The 21453-nt window shown below is 35.9% G+C and overlaps 5 protein-coding genes across 8 annotated transcripts; 3 read left to right on the top strand and 2 right to left on the bottom strand.

Moving 5' to 3' along the window:
* The first annotated feature begins 998 nt into the window (after positions 1-998).
* LOC121793187 (polygalacturonase ADPG1-like) lies at positions 999-4101 on the top strand. 3 transcript variants are annotated; one of them, XM_042191332.1, is made up of 9 exons: positions 999-1272; positions 1489-1620; positions 1732-1902; positions 2007-2027; positions 2588-2795; positions 2868-2949; positions 3012-3120; positions 3314-3430; positions 3608-4101. In XM_042191332.1, exons 1-9 carry the CDS (start codon positions 1069-1071, stop codon positions 3902-3904), a joined length of 1341 nt encoding a protein of 446 aa, XP_042047266.1. In that variant the 5' UTR covers positions 999-1068; the 3' UTR covers positions 3905-4101. The 3 variants fall into 3 exon arrangements, with proteins under 3 accessions (XP_042047266.1, XP_042047268.1, XP_042047267.1); XM_042191334.1 differs by having other exon boundaries at positions 3513-3747; XM_042191333.1 differs by lacking the exons at positions 1732-1902; positions 2007-2027 and having other exon boundaries at positions 1000-1272.
* Positions 4102-4279: 178 nt separating this feature from the next.
* On the bottom strand, positions 4280-6655 carry LOC121793223 (E3 ubiquitin-protein ligase RNF170-like). 2 transcript variants are annotated; one of them, XM_042191336.1, is made up of 6 exons: positions 6460-6654; positions 5772-5959; positions 5394-5495; positions 4754-4805; positions 4658-4666; positions 4280-4569 (listed from the first exon to the last, which is right to left on the bottom strand). In XM_042191336.1, the coding sequence occupies exons 1-6, from the start codon at positions 6548-6550 to the stop codon at positions 4514-4516; spliced, it is 498 nt and encodes a 165-aa protein (XP_042047270.1). In that variant the 5' UTR covers positions 6551-6654; the 3' UTR covers positions 4280-4513. The 2 variants fall into 2 exon arrangements, with proteins under 2 accessions (XP_042047270.1, XP_042047269.1); XM_042191335.1 differs by having other exon boundaries at positions 4280-4666; positions 6460-6655.
* Positions 6656-11701: 5046 nt separating this feature from the next.
* LOC121806692 (U3 small nucleolar RNA-associated protein 14 homolog A-like) lies at positions 11702-16395 on the top strand. Its single transcript, XM_042206816.1, has 11 exons — positions 11702-12269; positions 12354-12468; positions 12942-13417; positions 13519-13740; positions 13876-14202; positions 14324-14686; positions 14823-14900; positions 14981-15079; positions 15164-15535; positions 15869-16000; positions 16119-16395. The coding sequence occupies exons 1-11, from the start codon at positions 11907-11909 to the stop codon at positions 16251-16253; spliced, it is 2682 nt and encodes an 893-aa protein (XP_042062750.1). The 5' UTR covers positions 11702-11906; the 3' UTR covers positions 16254-16395.
* Positions 16396-16886: 491 nt separating this feature from the next.
* Positions 16887-18689, bottom strand: LOC121806728 (60S ribosomal protein L6-like). Its single transcript, XM_042206857.1, has 4 exons — positions 18368-18689; positions 18166-18272; positions 17268-17449; positions 16887-17178 (listed from the first exon to the last, which is right to left on the bottom strand). The coding sequence occupies exons 1-4, from the start codon at positions 18610-18612 to the stop codon at positions 17023-17025; spliced, it is 690 nt and encodes a 229-aa protein (XP_042062791.1). The 5' UTR covers positions 18613-18689; the 3' UTR covers positions 16887-17022.
* A 917-nt stretch (positions 18690-19606) lies between these two features.
* Positions 19607-21337, top strand: LOC121806736 (MICOS complex subunit MIC10-like). The gene is made up of 3 exons (XM_042206870.1): positions 19607-19904; positions 20266-20405; positions 21087-21337. Exons 1-3 carry the CDS (start codon positions 19772-19774, stop codon positions 21099-21101), a joined length of 288 nt encoding a protein of 95 aa, XP_042062804.1. The 5' UTR covers positions 19607-19771; the 3' UTR covers positions 21102-21337.
* The last annotated feature ends 116 nt before the right edge of the window (positions 21338-21453 follow it).

A 21453-nucleotide genomic window follows, 5' to 3' on the forward strand; every position in this document is an offset into this window, starting at 1 on the left:
TTGAACTCTTACCTAAAGCTTTGCTTATGGAGTTGATTTTAGAAGAAGATATACTCTTTATGTTGAGTGTTGATGTTTATATTATCTTAAAATTAGGATTGATCGATTTAAAAATCATAAAATTTGATCAAATTTTGGTTTATCTTGGACCTGACAAATTACGAAATTTTTTTTAAAATGTCAATAGTCTCATTTGACCAAATTTGTTTCATATTTTATTTATTGATTGATTTTTTAGTGTCAAAACAACATTGTATAATCGTCCACATTGTTACATTAATATACAATTATATCATTATTCATTGGCGTCACAAAAATTGTACATGTGTGCATCAATTTAATATCGAATTTGCTCTAAAAGTTATTGTCGATATTTTTTAAAAACTTCATGATTTATTATTCATATTTTAAATTGTAATAAATTCATCTCTTTTAATTTTTGTAGAGTTTCGAATTATTTACGTTATTAATTTCTTGATTTAATATGACACACTTCGCATTCTTTCTGCTGGTATCTAGATTATAGATTCAATTCAAAATGCAAGATATCCATCTACCAATCATATATATCATGAAAAATAGGTAAATCATGATTTGTGTATAACGAATATTTCTTTCTTATACGTATCATTTCTAATTAAAACTGCATGTTTCTGGACTATGGTCCCATATTCAAATTACTTACAAAAAATATCAAATTGCTCATGATCAAATCCCTGAATAAGAATGCCCTAACTTAATCAACTTCAAAAGCAACGTAAAATCATGTAACTTTTTTGTTGTTATGTAATTATATTACCATTATTCCTTTCTTTGAGTAATTCTCAACTCTCTCTCTCATTATAATCATAGTTGACTAATAAAGGGGAATGTGTGTTTTATTTGAAAGTAGACCAAAGAGTGAAGCAATTAATATCATCCAAATTAATAATTTGCATATCCACCCACTCCCTTTTGAAATAAAATATTAAATGAAACCATATATATATAAATACAAAATACATCCATGCATGCACCCTATTACACACTTACTCGAATATCACTACAAAATAACATATCCTTAAAATCATGAACACACTAAACTTGCTTTGCTTTCTCCTCTTGCTTGTTCTTCCCCTTAGACTTGCAAGCAAACAATATTCAGACGGCTTTGAAGATGGCGTTTTTAAGGTGCAAGAAACAAACGATGAAGATAGTAATGGTTCGAAAAAGGCTACCTCAAACGTGGATGCATTTGGTGCCAAAGGAGATGGAGTTTCTGATGATACTAAGGTAGCTAGGGGAAAAAGTTGTAGCTTTGGATTTATTTTAATTCTTAGCTTTTTTTCTTCTTATAACATTGTTGAATTATTGGTATTTTGTATGGACTCTAGTCAGTCTAGTGCATAAGTCCTTCCTACCAATGATTTTCTCATGCCTATTCCACTAATTGGCTTATTAAGAACCTTCTCAAACTCTTAATTTATTTGCTTCTATATGTATGTTTAGGCATTTGTAAATGCATGGAAGAAAGCTTGTTCTAAACAAGGATCTTCAATTTTCTTGGTTCCGAAAGGGAAACGATACCTCGTCAGTGCTACCAAATTCAAAGGGCCTTGTGCTGGCATGTTGACGATCCAGGTAATTAAATTTTTACATATCAAAAGATAAAAAATATGTATATACATTGATATAGATAGATGTGTGTGAAGACGAAAATGAAACTCCGACTCTGTCACTGACTCTATGTAGATCGAGGGAACAATTGTAGCACCCGATGACATAGAAACATGGGATCCGGACTTCCCTAGAATGTGGCTTGGATACTACAATTTGAGCAATGTATCATTTGAAGGGAAGGGAGTCATTGATGGCTCAGGCAGCAAATGGTGGGCTGCCTCTTGCAAAAGAAACAAATCTAATGTAAAAAAAATTGAATGCAATATATAAGGTTATCTTAAAAAGTTTGATCAAGAAATCACTAAGACATGACTAACCAATTTATGCTTTTGTGCTTTTTCACTCAGCCATGCAGAGGAGCTCCTACGGTGAACTTTCTTTTCTAAATTTTACTATTTGATAATGTATTTCAAGAAATTCAATTTATTGGTGGTGTTTTTGCTTAACAATTTGATCGAAATTTGGATAAATTGATTTTATATTCATAGTAGTATGATAAATTCGATCACTTATTGTCCCAACAGTCGCCACCAACAATATATATGTCCCAACTTAACCATAATTGCAAAAGTACTTAAGGTTTCCAAAAACTCTTGTTTTTTTGATTCAACCAAAAGTTTCATATGCGACATTTCTTACATGTCCATAATTGACAGTCTCAATTCTAACATCATCGAAACCTCCGTTATTAAACATACACATAATATGGATACGCAGGTGAAATAATTTGGTTGGGACACAAAGGTGAATTTTAAGAAATATTTGGTACTTTTTGCAATTATGCTTACATGGGGACATATTGTTTGTTTATAATAGCAAGTGTTAAATATACAAAAATTGATATTGTGGTGTTCTTAATTAGCTCCATCCCAACTACATATGCTTGGAAATGACTCGGTTTATGTATGATGTATCGATTGATATGTAGGCATTGACTATAGATTCCAGCTCGTCTGTTAATGTGAAAGACTTGACTATTCGAAATGCACAGCAAATGCATTTTATCATCGGACGGTCCGACTCGGTCCGTGTGTCTGGTGTGACAATTTCAGCCCCTGGTGACAGCCCCAACACCGACGGGATCCACGTCACCGGGTCGACAAATGTAGTACTCCAAGACTGCAAGATTGGAACAGGTCCTTTCTCTAACATATGTTGATCATATTCGTAATTAAGGCGTTGTTCGTGATTGTGTCTTGATTTTATAGGTGATGATTGCATCTCGATTGTGAGTGAAAGCTCGAATATCAAGATGAAGAATATATATTGCGGACCCGGTCATGGGATAAGGTAAATATCTAAAATTGAATACTACTCCGTCGTCCCATGTTGATTGCTTCTTTGCTTCCCAGCATAGGTAGCCTCGGGAAGGACAACTCCACCGGCATGGTCGAAAAGGTTGTGCTCGATAACGCCTTCATTCGGGACACGACCAACGGCCTCAGAATCAAAACATGGCAGGTAATTTCATTCTAACCTCATCTTCATACATCAATGCATAGCAACTTTATAAAAAAAAGTTCATAAATCATAAAATTATATTGTACTTATGTAAAAGAACTTGTAAATCAATGGAAACTGACTTTTGCAAGATTTGGAATTCATACTTTAGAAAACATAGTCTCCATTATTTTCTTCTCGTGTTGCATTGCAGGGAGGCTCCGGCTACGTGAGATCCATGCGCTACCAAAACGTGAGGATGGAAAACGTGTCAAACCCCATCATCATCGACCAATTCTACTGTGATTCACCGTCAAAATGTGAAGATCAGGTTCGTTACATATGCATATTGATTTAGTAGGCAAAGTGGTTAATGTATGAAGTCAAAGGTTCTCATGTTCGGTCCATCATAGAGATGTCGCAATAAACACACACACGCGCGCGCGCGAAAGCATATGCGTGAATCTATGTCTAAGAATGTGTCTCACAATTCTTGATATGGGTCAAGGCTTCAGCTGTGGAAGTGAGTGAAATCTTCTACAAGAACATAACCGGGACTTCTGCAACGCGAATCACGATGAAATTCGCGTGCAGCGACGCAATGCCCTGCAGCAACATAATCCTCAGCAACATCAACATGCAGAGTGAAGATGACGATGAGGAGACCTACTGTAACAATGCATCTAGCTTCATTTGCGGCCGCGTTCATCCTTCTGCAGATTGCCTGTTGTCTTCTGCATTGCAGGAGAGAGAAGGTGTTGTTGAGGACAGTTTCTCTCAGCATATCATTCATACAGAACTATGAGTCAACAACAAGAAGGTGTAGCATATATGTGTGTGTATGTGTTTTTGGAGACATGTAGTTAAAACATGGTATATTCAAGAAATTATTGTACAAGGTAAAGTTTTTTTTTTTCTGATAAAAATGTAAAGTAGACAGATACTGATGTACAAACAACATTTCTATGTAATAAAGATTTTGTGGTTGAGTTTTTTTCGCAATAAAGTCAGTTTTTGAGTTCGGGTTTGAGCATTCTTTCATACCCGAACTCAAAAAAACAATTCAATTTTTGGAAACTACGCATCGGAATTGAAGCATGTGACCGAACCTAAACAAAATATTTAGTTTAGTGGCCGTGTGGATGGTGCCGGATTTCAACGATCTCATATTCGAGTCCACTGAACAAGAAACCAATGATCTTCATATAAATTAAGCACAACAAACACTACACTTATGCACATTTGCTTTCATGATCAACGCTACGTGATAAAGAAAACAGTAATTTTCTCTGGATAGAATAAATTCAGAAAACGAGCTACATCCCACGACAGAATGTGGGGAAAATCAAGAAAATGTTGATCCTTGAATCGAAGCTCAGATCTTCGATATTCCACAGAAATTGATGCTTTACCCCTATTTCTTGTACAGTATTCGTGAGGTATCCGATTCCTCCTCAAGCACCTCCATGCCTAGAAACGAGAACAGTTCGGTAAAGGGCAGCAACATACAAGAAGCACATGAATATGACAATCAGATCATCCAGCAAACCAATGATACCTAGCAGTGCTGTGAAAACAAAATCCATAATTAGCTGAGAAATTTACAGACACTGAATAAATCAAAACAAACGAAGCAGATAGTGTGTCATGGTACCTTCGGGGATGATGTCGACAGGGCTAACGACATACATAGCACTAAGAATCATCTGCTTGTTCAGAAAACAGAAACATTAAAATTCAATGATGTTTAAGCGAGTTCAAAAGTTATTTGTACGATGAAAGAGATGAACAAATCCATGAACAACCATCCAAGATAAATTCGCTGTGCATCTTCAGCTAGTAGCGATAAGAGATGTTAAGCATACACGTAAAATAATGGATCCCCAAATTGTTGACAACAACACATTTATGCAAATAAAAACTGTAATAAGCTGGTATTCTAGCAGACTTCGTTTGAACTGATATTAGTGGTATATGCCCATCTAAGTAAAATGTCACTAATGATGAGTAATGAAGTAACAAGAATTATCTTTCACACATGTCCTTCATTCCAAAAAATTTAGAAAGATAAACTTCAAATTCCCAACATACAAAAACTTTCAAGCTCAAATGAATTACACGAGAGGTAGGATCCCATGTTCTTAACCTATGAAAACCATATGAATATTATCAAGTTCAACCAATTAGAAATATCAAGTCACCAAAAGACTGAAACAGTGATGAGTTACGAACTTAAAAGTGAGAGCTAATCTACAAAAGCTATCACGGTGAATACGATGGAACGACAACTTAACTGCCAAATAAACACGTGCTCTCTCAACAAGTGGAAGCGCTCTTTGAGGATCCATTATATCCCGTGACAATCTCCTAAGAAGAAAAGGAAGGTCTTGCATTCTCTGCAAAAAAGGAAATTTATCAGCGACCGATTCAGAATGGACTTTCAGAATTCCTAAGACACCAAAATCACCACAAGCATCAAGCACATTAGGACAAGGAGATTTAGATTTCACATTTCTAGGTGCTTAACCTTATTAATTTAAGTTCCATGAATCGGCACACTTAAAGCAAAACATAAAATCCAAGGGAGAACGACAGTGCTGTAATCACCAAAGATATCATTTTTACAACAGAGTGTAAAAACAAATATGGCAAGTTATTTACAACTCCACAACCTGCATGAGACTATTGGGCTGTGCACCAAATTGACGGTTGTAATGTTCAATCCTCAGCAAAATCTCAGCTCCATCAGCCGTACGGTGTGCCTCACTAGGAACCAACAATGTAATCTCACGTCTACACAGCGGACATTTGCATGGGCGAAGAGCATGACCGAAATCCCAAACTTGTAAGATACATCTTCCTGAAAAGGGGGGAGTTCCCACTGAAGGTATTAAGGCATGGAACTGGCAATGCAATGATGAACAATGTCCTCATACTAATACTTAAATCTTCACCGAAAAATCAGAAACGCAGCGAAGAACGCAGGTCAATCCAACAAAAAACACATTGAAACAAGCAATCAATCTGAAAACCAAGGCTGAAACATACTCAATCTTACACTTAAAACTGTGATCAGCAACATCCTAATCCCATATAAATTCCCACACTAAAATGAAAAATGAAAACGAAATTCACTAAATCAATCACATTTCCAAAAAGGCGAAGGACGCAGGTCAATTCAACAACACAACTTAAAACAAGCAATTAATCCGAATATCAAACGAGCTCAATCTGACAGCTAATTCTACGCTAGAAATATCCTAATCCTGTGCTATTATTTCAATTTCCACTCTACAATGAAATGACGAAAACGAATTTCACTATATTGCGATCAATCGCGGGATCAAAATAAGAACGCACCACAGAACCAATGGCCGCAATTGGCTTGACAAGAAATTTGGAAGTTCTGCTGGCATATCGAGCATTCATCGTTCACCGGAGGCCCGTCCATTTTTCTCTCTCTCAAATCGCAGATTGTCGCTCTCGCTCTCGCTCTCTAGTTCAAATCTACGATTCTATGCTGAGAGTTGGGATTTGGCATTTTCTGAATTTTATATGAAGGGGTTTGGACACGATTGAGCGGATGACTTAGCACGTAAGATTTGATGGGCTCGTTTGTAATTTAGATATAAGTCGGGGCCTCAAAATTCTGATGCGCTGGTCCACTTGTGCAATATTTCAAAATATCAATGGCTTGTATTGCAATTATAACGAACTTCGCGATATATCATGCAGTTTGTCAACTGCTTTGTCTTAATTAAGTAAGTCAACTCTGTATTTATAATTCATTGCATAGTATTCAGCAACAATTTTAAAAATTATTACCATTTTAATTAAATAATGTATACTTAAAAAATATTTTTTATTGATATTGTATAATCATTTTGAATTATGCTCAACATCATGTAAAAAAATAGCATAAAGTTTTCATATTTTTTTATAGCTATAGAATAAATTAACATATAATAAAACTTATTTCTAGCTTTATTCAATTAAATTTAAAAATTAAAAATATTTTGTACATGTACTACATTTATCACCATTGGGTCCCATTATCTACAAATCACCCCCTTAGTGTAGAACTAGAGACTAAAATATAGCCCTTTGATCTAAGTTTTGATGGATGAGATAAGACATTGCACAAATAATTTCTGCCATTCATCCTAAGAGCAATTTACTTCATCCAAAGGGCTATTTAGTCATAATATGTTATTATAAGTTATTTTCAATTCTCGAATGAAGTTATTCCATTATAAGATGAAGCAACGTGATTATAAGATGAAGATATTATATCACAAGATGAAGTTATTTGTTTTGGACTATTCAAATTTTGTTCAATTTAATCGAAATATTTCCATTTATCGGGTGAAGTTATTTCATTGTAAGATGAACCAACGTGATTATAAAATGAAGTGGGTGCATAACTAATTTCTAATTTCGATTCATTTTTAGTGTATTTTGTGGTGAGTTCTGATTTCTCAGTGGTTTTCAAGATATGAGTTTCGATTTGTTTGATAGTTCAAATTTGGTTCATTTTAGCTATATACCGTGAATTAATTACATTATAAGATGACGTTATTTCATTAAAAGATGAATAAATTTTATCATAAGATGAAGCTATTTGTTTTGGACTATTCATAATTGGTTCATTTAACCAAAATGTTTCCATTTCTCGGGTGAAGTTATTTCATTATAAGATGAAGTACAGTGATTATGAGATAAAGTGATTGAATGACGACAGTGTAGCAGCGGCGGCGGTGGCACACGACATTGGGGTCGATTTGCTGGTGAATTTCACCTCGAGTCATTGCCCGATCTGATTTCGCGATATGGAGTTACAAAACATGTGTAATTCCTGCAATGACCTTAGAGCAAGTCCGATTTGATCAGCGATGATCTTGAGCAGGTCCGGTCTGATTTGATAAGTGATGACCTTGAATTCTCCATGGAAAATCATGGAAGTGGTATATCAACTACAAATAATTCACCAGATCGGTGTATATCACGACAAGATCCAGAATCACATTTCTCAAGCTTGATTTCAGAGTAAAATTGGCATGATTTGATGAAGGTACAGAAGAAGAAGATCGCGGAATTAGGGATTTTCCATTGATGTGGGAGGCGCTTAAATCCTCCATGGAATGACGTCGAAAATAGATTTCGAACGATGGAAACGGATTTCTGTCGATGAAAGGAGAATTAGATGATGAAAAATAATGAAAGAATTCAGACGATGAAAGCAGAATTCATAAGTAGAAAACGCAAAATTAATCGTGAATTTTAAAACAAGATACTGAAGATTTGTTCCAAATATGTGTGACATGATTTAAGGAACCACAATACAGTGGGAATTACTTAACAACCCTTCAGCTAATAAAATAATGATATTTGGTGGATTTTAATATGACCGCTAGATTACAAAAACGGATGGATGAGATTTGATCTCTAGTTCGATTTTTAAAATTGGTTCGACATTGAATACAATCCTATCACGATTCTCGCGTGAATAATTTTCAAATTAAGAATACGGACATGTAATTGATGCTATTTTTTATATCTTTTTCACCTTTTTGTATTTATTTGTAATATTATTCGTTAGATTTTAACAATTTAATATACTAATATTACTTAGATATAATTAATAATTTTAAAAATACTAGTTAGTATTGTTGAGTTGGCTTATATTAATCAGATTTTGTTAGTATAAATAGTTTTTGTAATTTTATTATATATATTTGGACAATCAATATATTAGTATTTCTTAGGGCACACGCAACGCGTCTCGCGAGCGTCCCTTATCTCGTCCCTCCGAGACGAGACGGCCGCGGGACGCGTTGCAGCGTCCCGTCTCGTCCCCAGCCCGCTGAGACGCCCGTCCCACCGAGACGGCGCGCGAGCTGTCTCGCCACGTGCTCGCGCGACGTGGCGCGCTTCGGCGCTATGCGTGACGCCCGCTCGCCGGCCCGCGAGTGGGCGTCGTCACGCTGACGCAATAAATCATTTTTTTAAAAAAATCGAATTTAATAAAAAAATAATTAAAATTTTAAAAACGGTCATATGACCGTTCAACGGTAATTTTCAAAAAAAAAATTCTCAGCGGGTGGCGGGGTTTGAACCCGTTCACCTCAAGGTCACCACAGCTCCGCGATGCCAACTACGACCCGTTGGTTGAATCTCTTTATATTTATCTTGATGTTGTAGTTGTTAGTGTGTTTGTTGAATTATTTCTATTTTAGTGTCATTTTGTGCGTATCAAGTATATTTGTTGCATTATCACTATTTATGTGCCATTTTGTGCATGCTACTAAGGGAATATATTTTTGTGCCATTTTGTGCGTACCAAGTATGTTTGTTACATTATTTATATTTCTGTGTCATTTTGTTCATGCTAGTGGGACCATGAGCGTATAAGTGCTTGTGAACTTTGAAATTTTACTTAAAGTAAAATTTAGATTCGCGTTATGTATATGCCGATTCAAGCTATGCTCGACATAAAATAAATTCATTCTATTAATTTGACATTATGAATAAGCTTAATAAAATAAAAAACATCGTATGTATGATTTAAAAATAAAAAAATGTATATACTAATAGTATATTACATAATTATAAATATAAATTTAAAAAGTTTGAAATTAAACCAACATAGAAATAATTTATAACTGCAACACTTATATAGCGCTCTAGAATAAAGAAAAATACCGTTCTTAACAACATACACAATTCAATATTAAAGCACTATCAATATGAAATCCATATAAAATATTTAACACATAACTAAAAAAAATATTAGGAGGAGATTGACATTGCCAAAAATAAAATAAAATGAAAAATTACAAATCAAATAAAACACACACATTGTAAATATTAATAAACTTGACGTTAGAACAATAAAACAGTACTCTAAGTTATGAAAAAACTTATTTGTAAATAACCTTAACAATACAATAATAAGACTAACAAAATAAAGAAAAGAAATAACCAAACACAAACACAATCAAACACACACCATAAGAGCGCCACAACTTCTTTTCCCTATTTATTTGTAAATAACGGTTGAGTCTCCCTCAAACTTATTTTCCAGCTTAATTCTCAAATTGGTGTTGTTTTCTTTGTATGAAAACTATGGAAGTGATGAAGTTGGCGACAAATATGCAAAACATTACGTAGTATATTATAGATAGTCAGCATTTGTGATTTCTTAATTTGTAAAAAAAAACTATTATAGCTATGATGAAAAAATTAAAAGAAAGCTAATAAAAAATAAAACAAACTAACATTAACAAAAAATAAAAACTTAAATATGAACTAATATCACTCAAACATAGAATGGTCCTCAAATTTCACCTTCTCTCACACAACTCTCACCCTACAGCCTCCGACTCGTGTCTTCGACTCTTCGCCTTTTACTCTCTCATAGGACTATATATCCACTGCCTCCGTCTCTATTGACTATTGCAAGAGAACTCTTGTCATCGGCCACTGGAATTGAATGGAGTAATGAATTTTATCTAATATTTAGACTGAAAAGATAATTTCACAATGAAAGATCATATATTTATATATTTATAGACCACAATTAAAATTACAATCTTAAAAGAAAAAATTAAGTGACAACAATTTTAATCGTTACTATTACTATCTTAATTTCTACAATTATTGATAGCGCCGTGTATAAGTGGAGAATCATTTCAATAATGAGGTTTGCTTCGGTCTTTGTAACATTACTGTTACAATAATTTTTTAATGCTATTAACATCTCTTAGCCACTGTGAGATTTTGTTGTCTTCATATTATTGCTATTATAATATTTTCTTAATGACATTAATATCTATCAGCTACCTAAATTGCCCTAAAAATATCTCTTTTCTATCTAAATTGCCCTCAAAACCCAGCCTTTTATAGATTGATAGATAACAATTTTATTCATTTTGTCTTCTTTGTGGGTATTAGTACGGAAATTGTTATTCATGTTCCACCTTCATAAACTTAAACTATTTTACTTGAAAATTGTCCTATAAATAAAATGAATAATATCAGATACTAAAATAAAATTATCTTGGATACATAAACTATAAAATTTACAAAATTACCCATACAATAATTTATTAGACTTACCAAATTTAATTTATACGGAAATAGATGTCAAAATTATTTAACTTGAAAATTTACAAATGACATACTATTAAATAATTAATATCTATGTGATTCTAACATGGGATCACTCAATAGTAATACATCTACGAAAAAAACAAAATAATGCGTATTTGGATTGGAATTTGATCGAAATTGCATTTTGTGAGAAAATATCAGTGTCTGTGTCACTAAATTCGCATAATTGGATAATAAAAGTTTAGGAGATGAAAACTAGAAAAGCTTAAAGCTACCACCTTAATAAATATAATATGTTTCTTGAACGTTCAATTAATTAAGTAGAGCAAAAATAATATACTAGAGATTGTAACTATTGATTTTTTTTTTCAAATAAAGAATATAAAGCATTTAATAAAGGTGAGTAGAGAATAATAAAGAAAATTAAAAATAAAAGGCCCATTTGAATAATATATGGGCCTAGGATTGCAAGGATATTTGCTGAGCCCAGACTACCTTCACCTTCTTCTTGTTTCTTTCTCTCTGCAAACACACACTTCTCTCTCCACCCTACTCCACGCCGCCGCCGACGTAAATTCGAAGATTAGAAAACTTAAACTAGCTTTTCCACACTAGCTAGCTTCAATTCGAGCTAGTTAGCTTCAATTCGCGGTTTGTGATATCTAAATTAGGGCGAATTTTTTTTATCAGTAATCATGGCGGAGAAGGGGAAGGGGAAATCTAGGGGCGAAATTACGCAACGTCGGAGGAGAGACGGAGGAGAGGTTAGGGGCAAAAAGAGGAAGAATCTGAGCTCGAGCGGTAAGCGTAAGGAGGAGGAGAAGAAGCGGCGGAGTGGACCTAGTCTGCCGAATGCTTTAAAAAGGGAGCTCGAGCGGCTCAATCCGACCGTCGATGGAGAGGTGTCGGATGGCGATGATGAGGAGATTGATTCCGATGCTGCGGTTGGCAATGACGTTTATGAATATGAAGAAGGTGTTGCGGAAGAGGAGACGATGAAGAATAAGCGGTATGATCCGGTTGAGAATTACGAGTTTGAGCTTCCTGAAGACTTTGAGGTATCTCTCTTTCTCTCTATGTGAATGAATATACGAAGTTATAAATATTTGTACCGTTTTAAAGTTGCTGCGTTTCATTTATAGGATTGGAAGGTTCCATCTGATGATGATGATGATGATGATGATGAGAATGAAGATCCAGGAAGACATGGCCGAATGTTGGAGGAGATTACTGGACTTCCTGCTGACGCTTTTGGAGGTATTTTTCTCTTGCAATTCTCCTTTTTTGGAGTAGTAATATTTAGGAATATCTGTCTGGAAATATACAAACATTCAGCTTATTTTATTTTCTAAAATCAAATTAATGATCTTTTGATTTCCCATCTGGCAATTCCAATGCAAATTCATGTAGTGTTGACAGGTTAGTGACATGTAGATAGTAATATGCTATATATAAGCCATATCATGTTTAATTTGATGGAATTAGTTGTTCAGGAAAAAAATCAGAACAACACTAACTCACTAAGTTCGTGTATATGAATTTTAAAAATCGATGTGAAAAAAAAGACACCGGAAGCTTTTGTAATTGCATGGAGCTAACTCTATAAACTCGTCGAGTTTCCTATAGCTTTAACATCATAAGATGGTGTGTGTTAAGAAGTTGGTTTAGTTCGTCTTTATAAATTTTTGGTTGATATTGGTAGTAATGTCCTTGGGTTTGGATTATCCTAGGTAAAAAGAAAAAGGATTTGATCATATCGGAGGCATATCCAGAGTCTGAGTATAATCCCACTGGTGATATTCTTGATGGGAGTGGCCGGATTAGCATTCAAGACCTTCTAGAACCGCTACATGGCAAGTCTGGCTTCAGCAAGCTCAGGAAAGACTTGCACCGGATGGGGAAGCAGACTGTTCCGACTTTGGCACCAGTGGCCAGGACTGATCAAGAGAGGATTGAGCGGAAGGCTGCCTATGAACAATCTAAGAAGGACATTACCAAGTGGGAACCCTTGGTCAAGAGGAACAGAGAGGCACCTACGTTGTTTTTTGATGAAGATAAGGAGTTGGGATATTCAACCATAGGAGCAATTGCTTCTGAATTTACACCGAGAACGGATTTTGAGAAGAAAATGGCTTCCTTGGTCAACCAAAGTGAAGTTGTTGAAGCTCACAAAAGGGATGGTGCAAGGCTTCTAGAACTAAACGAGGTAGCATGGACATATAATCCATAGAAATCATTAGTTTGCATCCATGTTCCTCTAGATATTTCTTTTCGAGACGACATAAAATTTCTTGTTTGTATGTTCAGGTATCTATTGAAGATGTAAAGGAAAGGCAGGAACGGCTTGCAAAAATGCGCGATCTTCTTTTTCGTCATGAAATGAAGGCAAAACGAGTTAAAAAGATAAAGTCCAAAACATATCACCGGCTGTTGAAGAAAGATAAGTCAAAGGCAGCAGAAGCTTCAATCCGAATGGACCCAGAAGCTGCCAAGGAACATGCAATGAAGATAGAGTTCAAAAGGGCTGAGGTAACTTTTGATATCTATTCGTAATTGGCTATGATATCTGATTTTTAGATTCCGTGGCAATTGTTTTTCCTTGATTCGAAAAACTTTTTATGTGTCGAGACTCAGAACCATTGCTTGATGCCTTGATTCCTTCAGGAACGTATGACCTTGAAGCATAAAAACAGCTCTAAATGGGCTAAGCGGATCTTAAAACGTGGTTTAGATGCCCAAGATGACGCTACTAAAGCAGCATTTAGTGAGCAACTTAGTCAACATGCCGCTTTGACTAGAAAAATAAATTCTATCAAAGAAAGCAGCGGTAGTGATGATAGCAGCGAAGGTGATGACAGTGATGACATGTCAGCTGGTTCCGACCAGGAAGCTGCAGAAAAGTTGATCAAGAAGGCTAAGGAGAAGACACTTCAAGTCCTAGAAGGGGATGATGAATTGCCTACATCGGGAGTGCTTGCTTTACCTTTCATGGTAATGTTTGGTGCATCTTTCATATCTTCACTTAAAACTCTTGAAATCTTCTGTAATATTGAGTTATTCTTACTGTTAATGAAGTTGTTGAAACGTAGTCCTTATCCTTTTTTATTCACAGGTGCGAGGGCTGAAAAAGAGAAAAGATGCTGCTGATGAGGAAGCAAAACTTGCTCTTGAAGAGTATGAGTCATCTTTGAAGCAGTTGGGTGATACAAATAAGTCTAGAAGCTCAGACAAGGAGGCCAAGGGTGCCTCGAGTGGTAGGAGGGTGTTTGGTGCTCCTGAAAAAGTGGTTAACGGAACAACAAAGAAGGAAAAAGTGAATAACTACTATGGTGATAGTGACAGTGAAAGTGATGCTGAGGCCAACGCAGATGATAATACTCTCAATGATCAAACTGGAAAATCTCTAAAAGAGATGGATATTGACCCTAGTTTACTTCGGGAAGAATTTGGTTTTAGTCACGATTCAGTATTTAAGGTGAATATATACTTTATCAATTTATGGATTATTCGTTGTTTATTTGATAGTAGAATATTAGTATGTGATGTTTGTGTTCAATTCTAGAAATGTCCCTTTTGTCTGATCAATTTTTCTCACATGCAAACTATAACAGAGCTTTGGAGATGCCGGAGATCCTGAACCTAAGACTGCTTATGAAGTTGCTTATCTATCTTCTGATACCTGGAAAAAGGTCAGCACCGTCTCTTTCTGGCTCATAACTCACGCACATATTTGTTGGAAAACTTGCTCAATGTTGTGGCTGATGAATAGGTAAGAAAATCATCGGACGCTGTGAAAGGATCTGAAGCTGACCTAAACGTTCGCAAGCTTGGAATTGTAGCACAAGCAGAAAAGGATCCGGAATCTGAGGTATTTTGTTTGAAAAACATCATCGATCGTCTTATTGTGTCAAGTAAAGGATGGCCAACTAACTGTCCTTATAAATGTGTACAGGATGATGATGAAGATTCTGGTAGTGATAGTGAAGAGGAAATGGTCGATGGAATATTATCTTCAGGCCCTAAGTCCACTTATGAACTTCCATCTCAAGCGGAACTGATACAACGGGCTTTCGCTGGTGATGATGTGGAAGAAGATTTTATAAAACAAAAAGAGGCCGTGTTGGATGAGGAAAATCCAGAGCCAGAAAAACCAGTTTTACTTCCCGGCTGGGGTCAGTGGACTGGCCTCCAAAAAAAGAGGGGTCTACCTTCATGGATGTTGAAAGAGCACGAGGCTGCAAAGCAGAAAAGGGACGAATCTCTGAAGAAGAGAAAGGATGCACATCTTAATAATGTCATCATCTCAGAGAAGCTTGGTAAAAAGGTTAGTCTATCTCTAATCATTTTCTTAATTGTTGCAATAGGATTACACGTTGTTGAGAAGCATCTGTGTGTTAAGTCAGATGACAGTAATTCACAAAATGATGATATTTTTTCATTATTGATCGAAATTTAAAAATAAGGTGGAACCATGGGAAGAAGTGTTTTTGTGTGTTTTATGATGTATTGGTTTTCGTTGCAAATATGGTTTAGGGTTTGATCTGAATAAGGTATTTAAACCTCATCAATCAAGAACTATTGCATGCCTTTTGTTTTTCATTGCTTCCTTGCAAGGAAATGCATTGATGTGTTTTTCATTACTACTTTGCCCTTGTAGGCTGAGAAACTCCATACGAAGACGCTGCCTTATCCTTACACATCTAAGGAAGTATTCGAACAAAGTATCCGGATGCCAATTGGTCCCGAATTCAACCCAGTGACTGCCATTGGAGCACTCAACCGCCCAGAGGTGCATTTCGGAAACTCTCTCCTCCTTGAGTTATTGTCTGCATTACATTCCGTCCACGCCTGAGATTTCATTCCATTTCCATGTAAAATCTCTCATTTTCTTGTGCTGTTTTTGGCAGGTGGTGAAGAAAGCCGGTGTTATAATCAAACCAATTGAATATGAGGATGTGAGTGTCCATGAGAGAGGCGAAGGCCACAAGCGTAGCGCTCCGAAACAAGGGAAAGCTAACGGTAAAAAACGTTCAAGGAAATAGATTACTGTAACAGCAAATTTTTGGTTTTATTTTATTGCTTGGGCTATAGGAGTGTTTTTGTTCGACCAAATTTTGTAGACGATCTATATATAGTGTGAGGATATTGTATCCATTTTTGGCCTAATGAAACATTATTTATTCATGTTCTAAGGAAGCAAACACTCAAATTCAAGTTGAATATCACTATACCTTTCCGTTTCTCCTATTTTTTTTAATACATATGGTTGGATTTGTAGTACCACACTTACAATGTCATTCTTGCATCTCAATAAAATGAAGTATTAGTATGCTTATAATATGAGATTTTAACAACAATGCTAATGTGATGCAATTAGTATGGCAACAATGATAACTTGCAAATTTTCACAATCAATTGACTGAAAGCTGTATTTACATTATTGAATAAACGTAAAATTAGCAAAGGGTTGGTGATTTTCGAAAGGTTATTAGTCTACAAGTCTATCTATAAAACAAAATGGGCACACAAGAAAACTGAATTTCAAAAAAACATAAATAGACTACATCTAACAATTTACACGATAAAAAAAAATCAATCTTTTAATGTGAATGCAGTACACAATCGTAGATTGGGCACCAAGAATCATACTACGAATACAAAATCATCAAAGTAAATTACATAAACCTAAACTTTCATAACGTTTATACCAGAGAGATATATCCGTTCTCAATACAACACCTAATATCATTAGGTTCAATGACACAAAAGTTGTTAAAAAGAAACAAAATAGGACAATGTCTCAAAAGACCTCTAAAACACTAACTCATGTGGTTTCATGCCAGCCTTCAATGAGAACCTTGCTCCCAAATAGGCCTTCAAATCTGGGACAGATTCCAAAGCCTTTAACAACAGGGCGTCAACGGCCTTCTGGTCATCCTTCTTCTCAGCTGGGAGTGTGTTCTTCTCCTATAATTTTCAAACCATGCACGGTTAGGAAACAAAAAAATCAACACAAGAATAAGTCATGCGTTGTGAACAGGATGGGAGAAACAAACCTGTTTGTTGGCCTCAAAGAACTCAGTCTCTCCCTTCTTCTTCTTCTTCTCGACTTGTTTGCCAAAGTACTTGTCATCAAACTTGGACACATCCACACCAGAAATGTCGACCTTGGTGGAGGTTCCAACGACGTAAGCCTGGTTGACACGTCTTAGGGGAACCCCGTTAACCTTGTAGGGACCTGCAGCAGCATTAGAATGAAATCAATGACCACATTCGAGAAATATCTGGTTCAGTGTCTAAAGAGGTACACATTATCATCAGAAAACAAACACATACATGGACTAAATCCATAAAGACTATAAAATCAACTGATGATAATCCTAATTACTACTAATTAGTTCCAAGCAAACATTTATAAGTTATTGTAATTCTCATGGCAAGTCCCAAGAGGTAATTGTGGCAACACCCAAGGCAATAGGATATGAGAGCAACCCCTCCAGAAAAAGTGAGGGGCCAACCGCATCGGACGACCAAAAGACAGAATCAACAGAAAAGGGGATTGGTGTTTGATGAGTAAACTCACTTGGGCAATACAAAAATTTAAGATATGTTGCCCCAAAATGTGAATCATCATATAAAAGCTAAACTTACAAAGACAAATCAAATTCAACACACATAAAGTTCACATCTTCTTCATTAATAGTCAATTATGGAATTAATTATAACCTTCTAAGTGGTTCCATTTCATCTACCCATAAATTGTACTCTAGTTTGTTGACTAAAATCACTTGGGCATTACAAAAATCTAGAATATCTCGCCCCAAAATGTGAACCATCAAGTGAGACCTAATCCTACATATCATTAATCAGTAAAACTTTAGCTCAAATGTCAAAAAGGCACACACAGATACTGCAATTATAAACATTTAAAAAAAAAGAAAGATAAAAACTCACCAGTGATAAGAAGCAATCCAGAAGTGAGCTGCTTCAAGAACACAACTCTCTTCCCCTTAAACCTCCCAGTCAAAATAATCAACACTGTTCCGGGCGTAACACTCGCCCTAAACAAACAAAATCACAACAAAATCAGCTCAAGCCCACAAAACCCTAAAAAATACGATCACACAGCCTAAAAATTAAAAAATAAAATAAAAACCTGAGCTTGGTAGGCTTAGGCTTGCGCTTGTTGGAAAGCGGCTTCTTGATGTCATCAGCTGGATAAAACTTAGGCTGCTTCTCCTCAACGACGGCGGCGGTCTCCTGCTTGGCGTGGACAGGGAATTTGCCGCCATTTTTGGCCTTGATAGCCCATAGGCCGCGTTTGTGGTACATCTTGGAGCGGGAAACCTTTCGAACTCCGGGAATGAGCTCCGGATTGCGGGTTTTTTGCTTGGGAGCCATTGTAGCAGCACACTACCCCCTCTACGCGTGGGAGAGATTTTGCAGGCGAGAGAGATCTGAAGTATGAGAAAAACCCTAATTTGCGTTAAACCTATTCAATTCTTCTTCTAGCGGGCTAGATTATGTGGGCTTTGTGTTTTGGGCTTGCTTATCCCAACCCCGTTTGATTATTGGATGGGCCATTTGATTAAAAATTGTCAGGGATATAATTTCTTAGCATTAATCTTAAATTTTTGATTTCGAGCCATCCTGTTCAATTATTCAAGCATATTGGTCACGAGAGAATGCTACTTCCGGGGGTAGATGGGGAACCATCGTTGATCCTCCATTAAAAAAAAGAATGCTACTTCCAACAGATGCGTGAGCGTGACAATATTGGTTGTCTAGGCATCTCGACTCTACAAAAATGCACGTTGACTATTCGACAACTTGCAATGCGCAGAGGTGTTGGGCAGTTTGATGAGCATTTAAACGTGAAAAGAGTACGAGACGAGAGTGATTGAATTGTTTATGCAAAGTGGTTCAAGATGCTTTTAGTATGAAAAATTGAGGTTCAGACTCTCCAATGATGGGTAAATAAAATTATCTGCTCTAAATGCATGAGATCGTGCTCATCTAAATTTTCGAGCGAGCGTGCATAGCTTATCGTGAATTGACCTGTGATAAAGAGCAATATAACCGACTCCAATATGATATAGTTGAAAAAATTTGAGCACGCTTTAACCACGTCAATGGACAATGATGCATATAATTCCTAATTTTAATTATGGGATTTTATTGTAATAGTTTATAATGAAATTAGTATTTTGTACTTATTTTATTTAAAATCTTACTTTTAGTATAATATGAAAAAATAAAATAAAAAAAATAAATACTACTAATGCTTAATATTTAAATAATTAGAGTGCATATGAATATTGGTAATATAAATTCAATCGTCCAATAATAATTTAAGTCTAACATTACCAAATAGGAGTAGTAAATAAATAAATCCAAAAATAAAATCGCAGAAGCAAATGGAAAAAGAAAAGGCAGAAATTATATATCAACACACTGCGCAACCCTCGGTGGAGATCGGAGAGAATTTCGTCGTTGATTGAAATTAGAGCTAGATTCCAGAGTCAAAATCCGGTAGCAATTTTGTTGAAAACAATTCAAAATGGTTGAAAACAAAGCTGAGATTCCAGAGAAATACGATTTGAATGCGAAATGGGATGCTTGTCTCGATTTAAGCGTGCGCCGCTTCGTGTACTCGTCATTCACAGGGGGATTCGCCGGACTTCTTCTCTTCCGTGAGTGTTTCCTCACACATATGTGTTTTTAGCTTTGTTAATCGACGATGTTGCGAAATTTGTGCTTTCAGTTTTTTGAGCTGGATAAATTGATATTTAGGTTTTGAATTGATGGTTTCTGTTGTAGCAAAAGAATGTATGCAAATAGGCGTAGATCGTATTGTCATGTGCTTATTATTTTTGCAAATGTTGCTAAATGATTGCTAATGTAGAATGTATGCTGATTCTGTTTCTCCAATTAAACATTTCTGTAGTGTATTCTGATTAGGAGAGTTTCTCTATTTTGCTGAGGAACCCCCCCCCCCCTTTTAGTTTATCGATCAATTTGCCCAATTAGTCAGCTATGTGAATGTTGCATCAGGAAGTCCTGTAACACGCTGGGCTTCGGTAGCATTTGGAGCCGGGCTGGGGATCGGCTCTGCATACTCTGAGTGTGCTCATAAGTTTAATACTTCTTCGCCGAAATTTACTCCTTGCGTTTCTGAGACTCCTATGCCCGAGGTAAGTCAAAATTCTACCTTTTTTGTTACTTTCTTTCCCGACAATCACTGGTTATATCACTTTCATTTGGTTGTCCCTCAAAAGAAATTATGGGCTCGTCCGTAAAGATGTGACATTGCCTTTAAATGTTGCATCCAATGTAGTAAATCATGTGGTTTTTTGTTAACAAGAGTTTGGCTGCACTCTTCGATTTCTTGGTTTTTTTGCTGGTCTGTTGGATGCCTAGCTATGCAATTAGTGTCATCAACACCTCAGCTCAATAAGTGAATACAGATTAGAGATGGTTTATGGAGATTTTATTGTGGTGTGGCGGCCGTTCTTGGTTGGAAATGAATTTAACCATGCAATAGTAGGAAGTTTTAATAGTCTTGAAGCTAGCTAAACCATGTCCTTGTAAAATTATGGATCTGTCTCTGGTTTTGAAAGTTTTTGTTGTGTGCAAACCCTTAAATGAGTCAGAAATCAGAGATTAGTGGGTAGCTGTAAGTAGATACGACGAGAATCGTTCAGCTTAGCCTTAGACAGTCGGTCTTATAAGTTTATCCGTTTCCTGGAATTTGTAATAGTGTTAAATGTTATTTCTTGCTTTGTTTTCCTTTCCCACTTGTTATTGTTATCGATTAGTCATTTCTTTATCTCCCCCCCATGCACATTTTGAATGAATGAGTTAACCAATTGCAGGCTGGAGATGAATAAAGCAACTGCAATTTCAGAGTGAGCATGTTTTCTTAGGAGTTCGACTTCCATTTCCTTGCATTTGCTTTTTTCTTCTCAGAGAATGCACTGCCAGAATTCTGCTTGGCTTTACTCAATAACACAGAAATGTATAGCATTGTTATCACGAATGCTACTATCTCTTAGTGTATTTGAATCTCTTTTTCAGAGGAAACCGAACACTTCCTAGTAATTGAAGAGAACATGTCTCCTGACTATCAGTACTCTTATTTCCCCATTGGGTACAAAAAGAGAATTATGGTTCCAATGTTGGTTCGATTGGTTTTGATTGAACCGATCAAATGCACTCGTTGTGGCTGATTGGCTTGCTGCC

This window comes from Salvia splendens, chromosome 1, assembly GCF_004379255.2.
Source record: "Salvia splendens isolate huo1 chromosome 1, SspV2, whole genome shotgun sequence".
Classification (NCBI taxonomy): Eukaryota; Viridiplantae; Streptophyta; class Magnoliopsida; order Lamiales; family Lamiaceae; genus Salvia; species Salvia splendens.

Bases quoted from the DNA above. Each gene is read 5' to 3' on its own strand.
- LOC121793187 (XM_042191332.1), top strand. From the start codon at position 1,069: ATGAACACACTAAACTTGCTTTGCTTTCTCCTCTTGCTTGTTCTTCCC. The intron at 1,903-2,006 runs GTAAAAAAAATT...TTTTTCACTCAG, and splicing joins GCAAAAGAAACAAATCTAAT to CCATGCAGAGGAGCTCCTAC. The intron at 2,028-2,587 runs GTGAACTTTCTT...ATTGATATGTAG, and splicing joins CATGCAGAGGAGCTCCTACG to GCATTGACTATAGATTCCAG.
- LOC121793223 (XM_042191335.1), bottom strand. From the start codon at position 6,550: ATGGACGGGCCTCCGGTGAACGATGAATGCTCGATATGCCAGCAGAAC. The intron at 5,960-6,459 runs GTGCGTTCTTAT...CCCCCTTTTCAG, and splicing joins TTGCGGCCATTGGTTCTGTG to GAAGATGTATCTTACAAGTT. The intron at 4,806-5,393 runs GTTAAGTTGTCG...CTGAACAAGCAG, and splicing joins GAGCACGTGTTTATTTGGCA to ATGATTCTTAGTGCTATGTA.
- LOC121806692 (XM_042206816.1), top strand. From the start codon at position 11,907: ATGGCGGAGAAGGGGAAGGGGAAATCTAGGGGCGAAATTACGCAACGT. The intron at 14,687-14,822 runs GTGAATATATAC...AAACTATAACAG, and splicing joins GTCACGATTCAGTATTTAAG to AGCTTTGGAGATGCCGGAGA. The intron at 15,080-15,163 runs GTATTTTGTTTG...AAATGTGTACAG, and splicing joins AAAAGGATCCGGAATCTGAG to GATGATGATGAAGATTCTGG.
- LOC121806728 (XM_042206857.1), bottom strand. From the start codon at position 18,612: ATGGCTCCCAAGCAAAAAACCCGCAATCCGGAGCTCATTCCCGGAGTT. The intron at 18,273-18,367 runs GTTTTTATTTTA...TTGTTTGTTTAG, and splicing joins CCTAAGCCTACCAAGCTCAG to GGCGAGTGTTACGCCCGGAA. The intron at 17,179-17,267 runs GTTTGTTTCTCC...TGAAAATTATAG, and splicing joins TCTTTGAGGCCAACAAACAG to GAGAAGAACACACTCCCAGC.
- LOC121806736 (XM_042206870.1), top strand. From the start codon at position 19,772: ATGGTTGAAAACAAAGCTGAGATTCCAGAGAAATACGATTTGAATGCG. The intron at 19,905-20,265 runs GTGAGTGTTTCC...ATGTTGCATCAG, and splicing joins CGCCGGACTTCTTCTCTTCC to GAAGTCCTGTAACACGCTGG.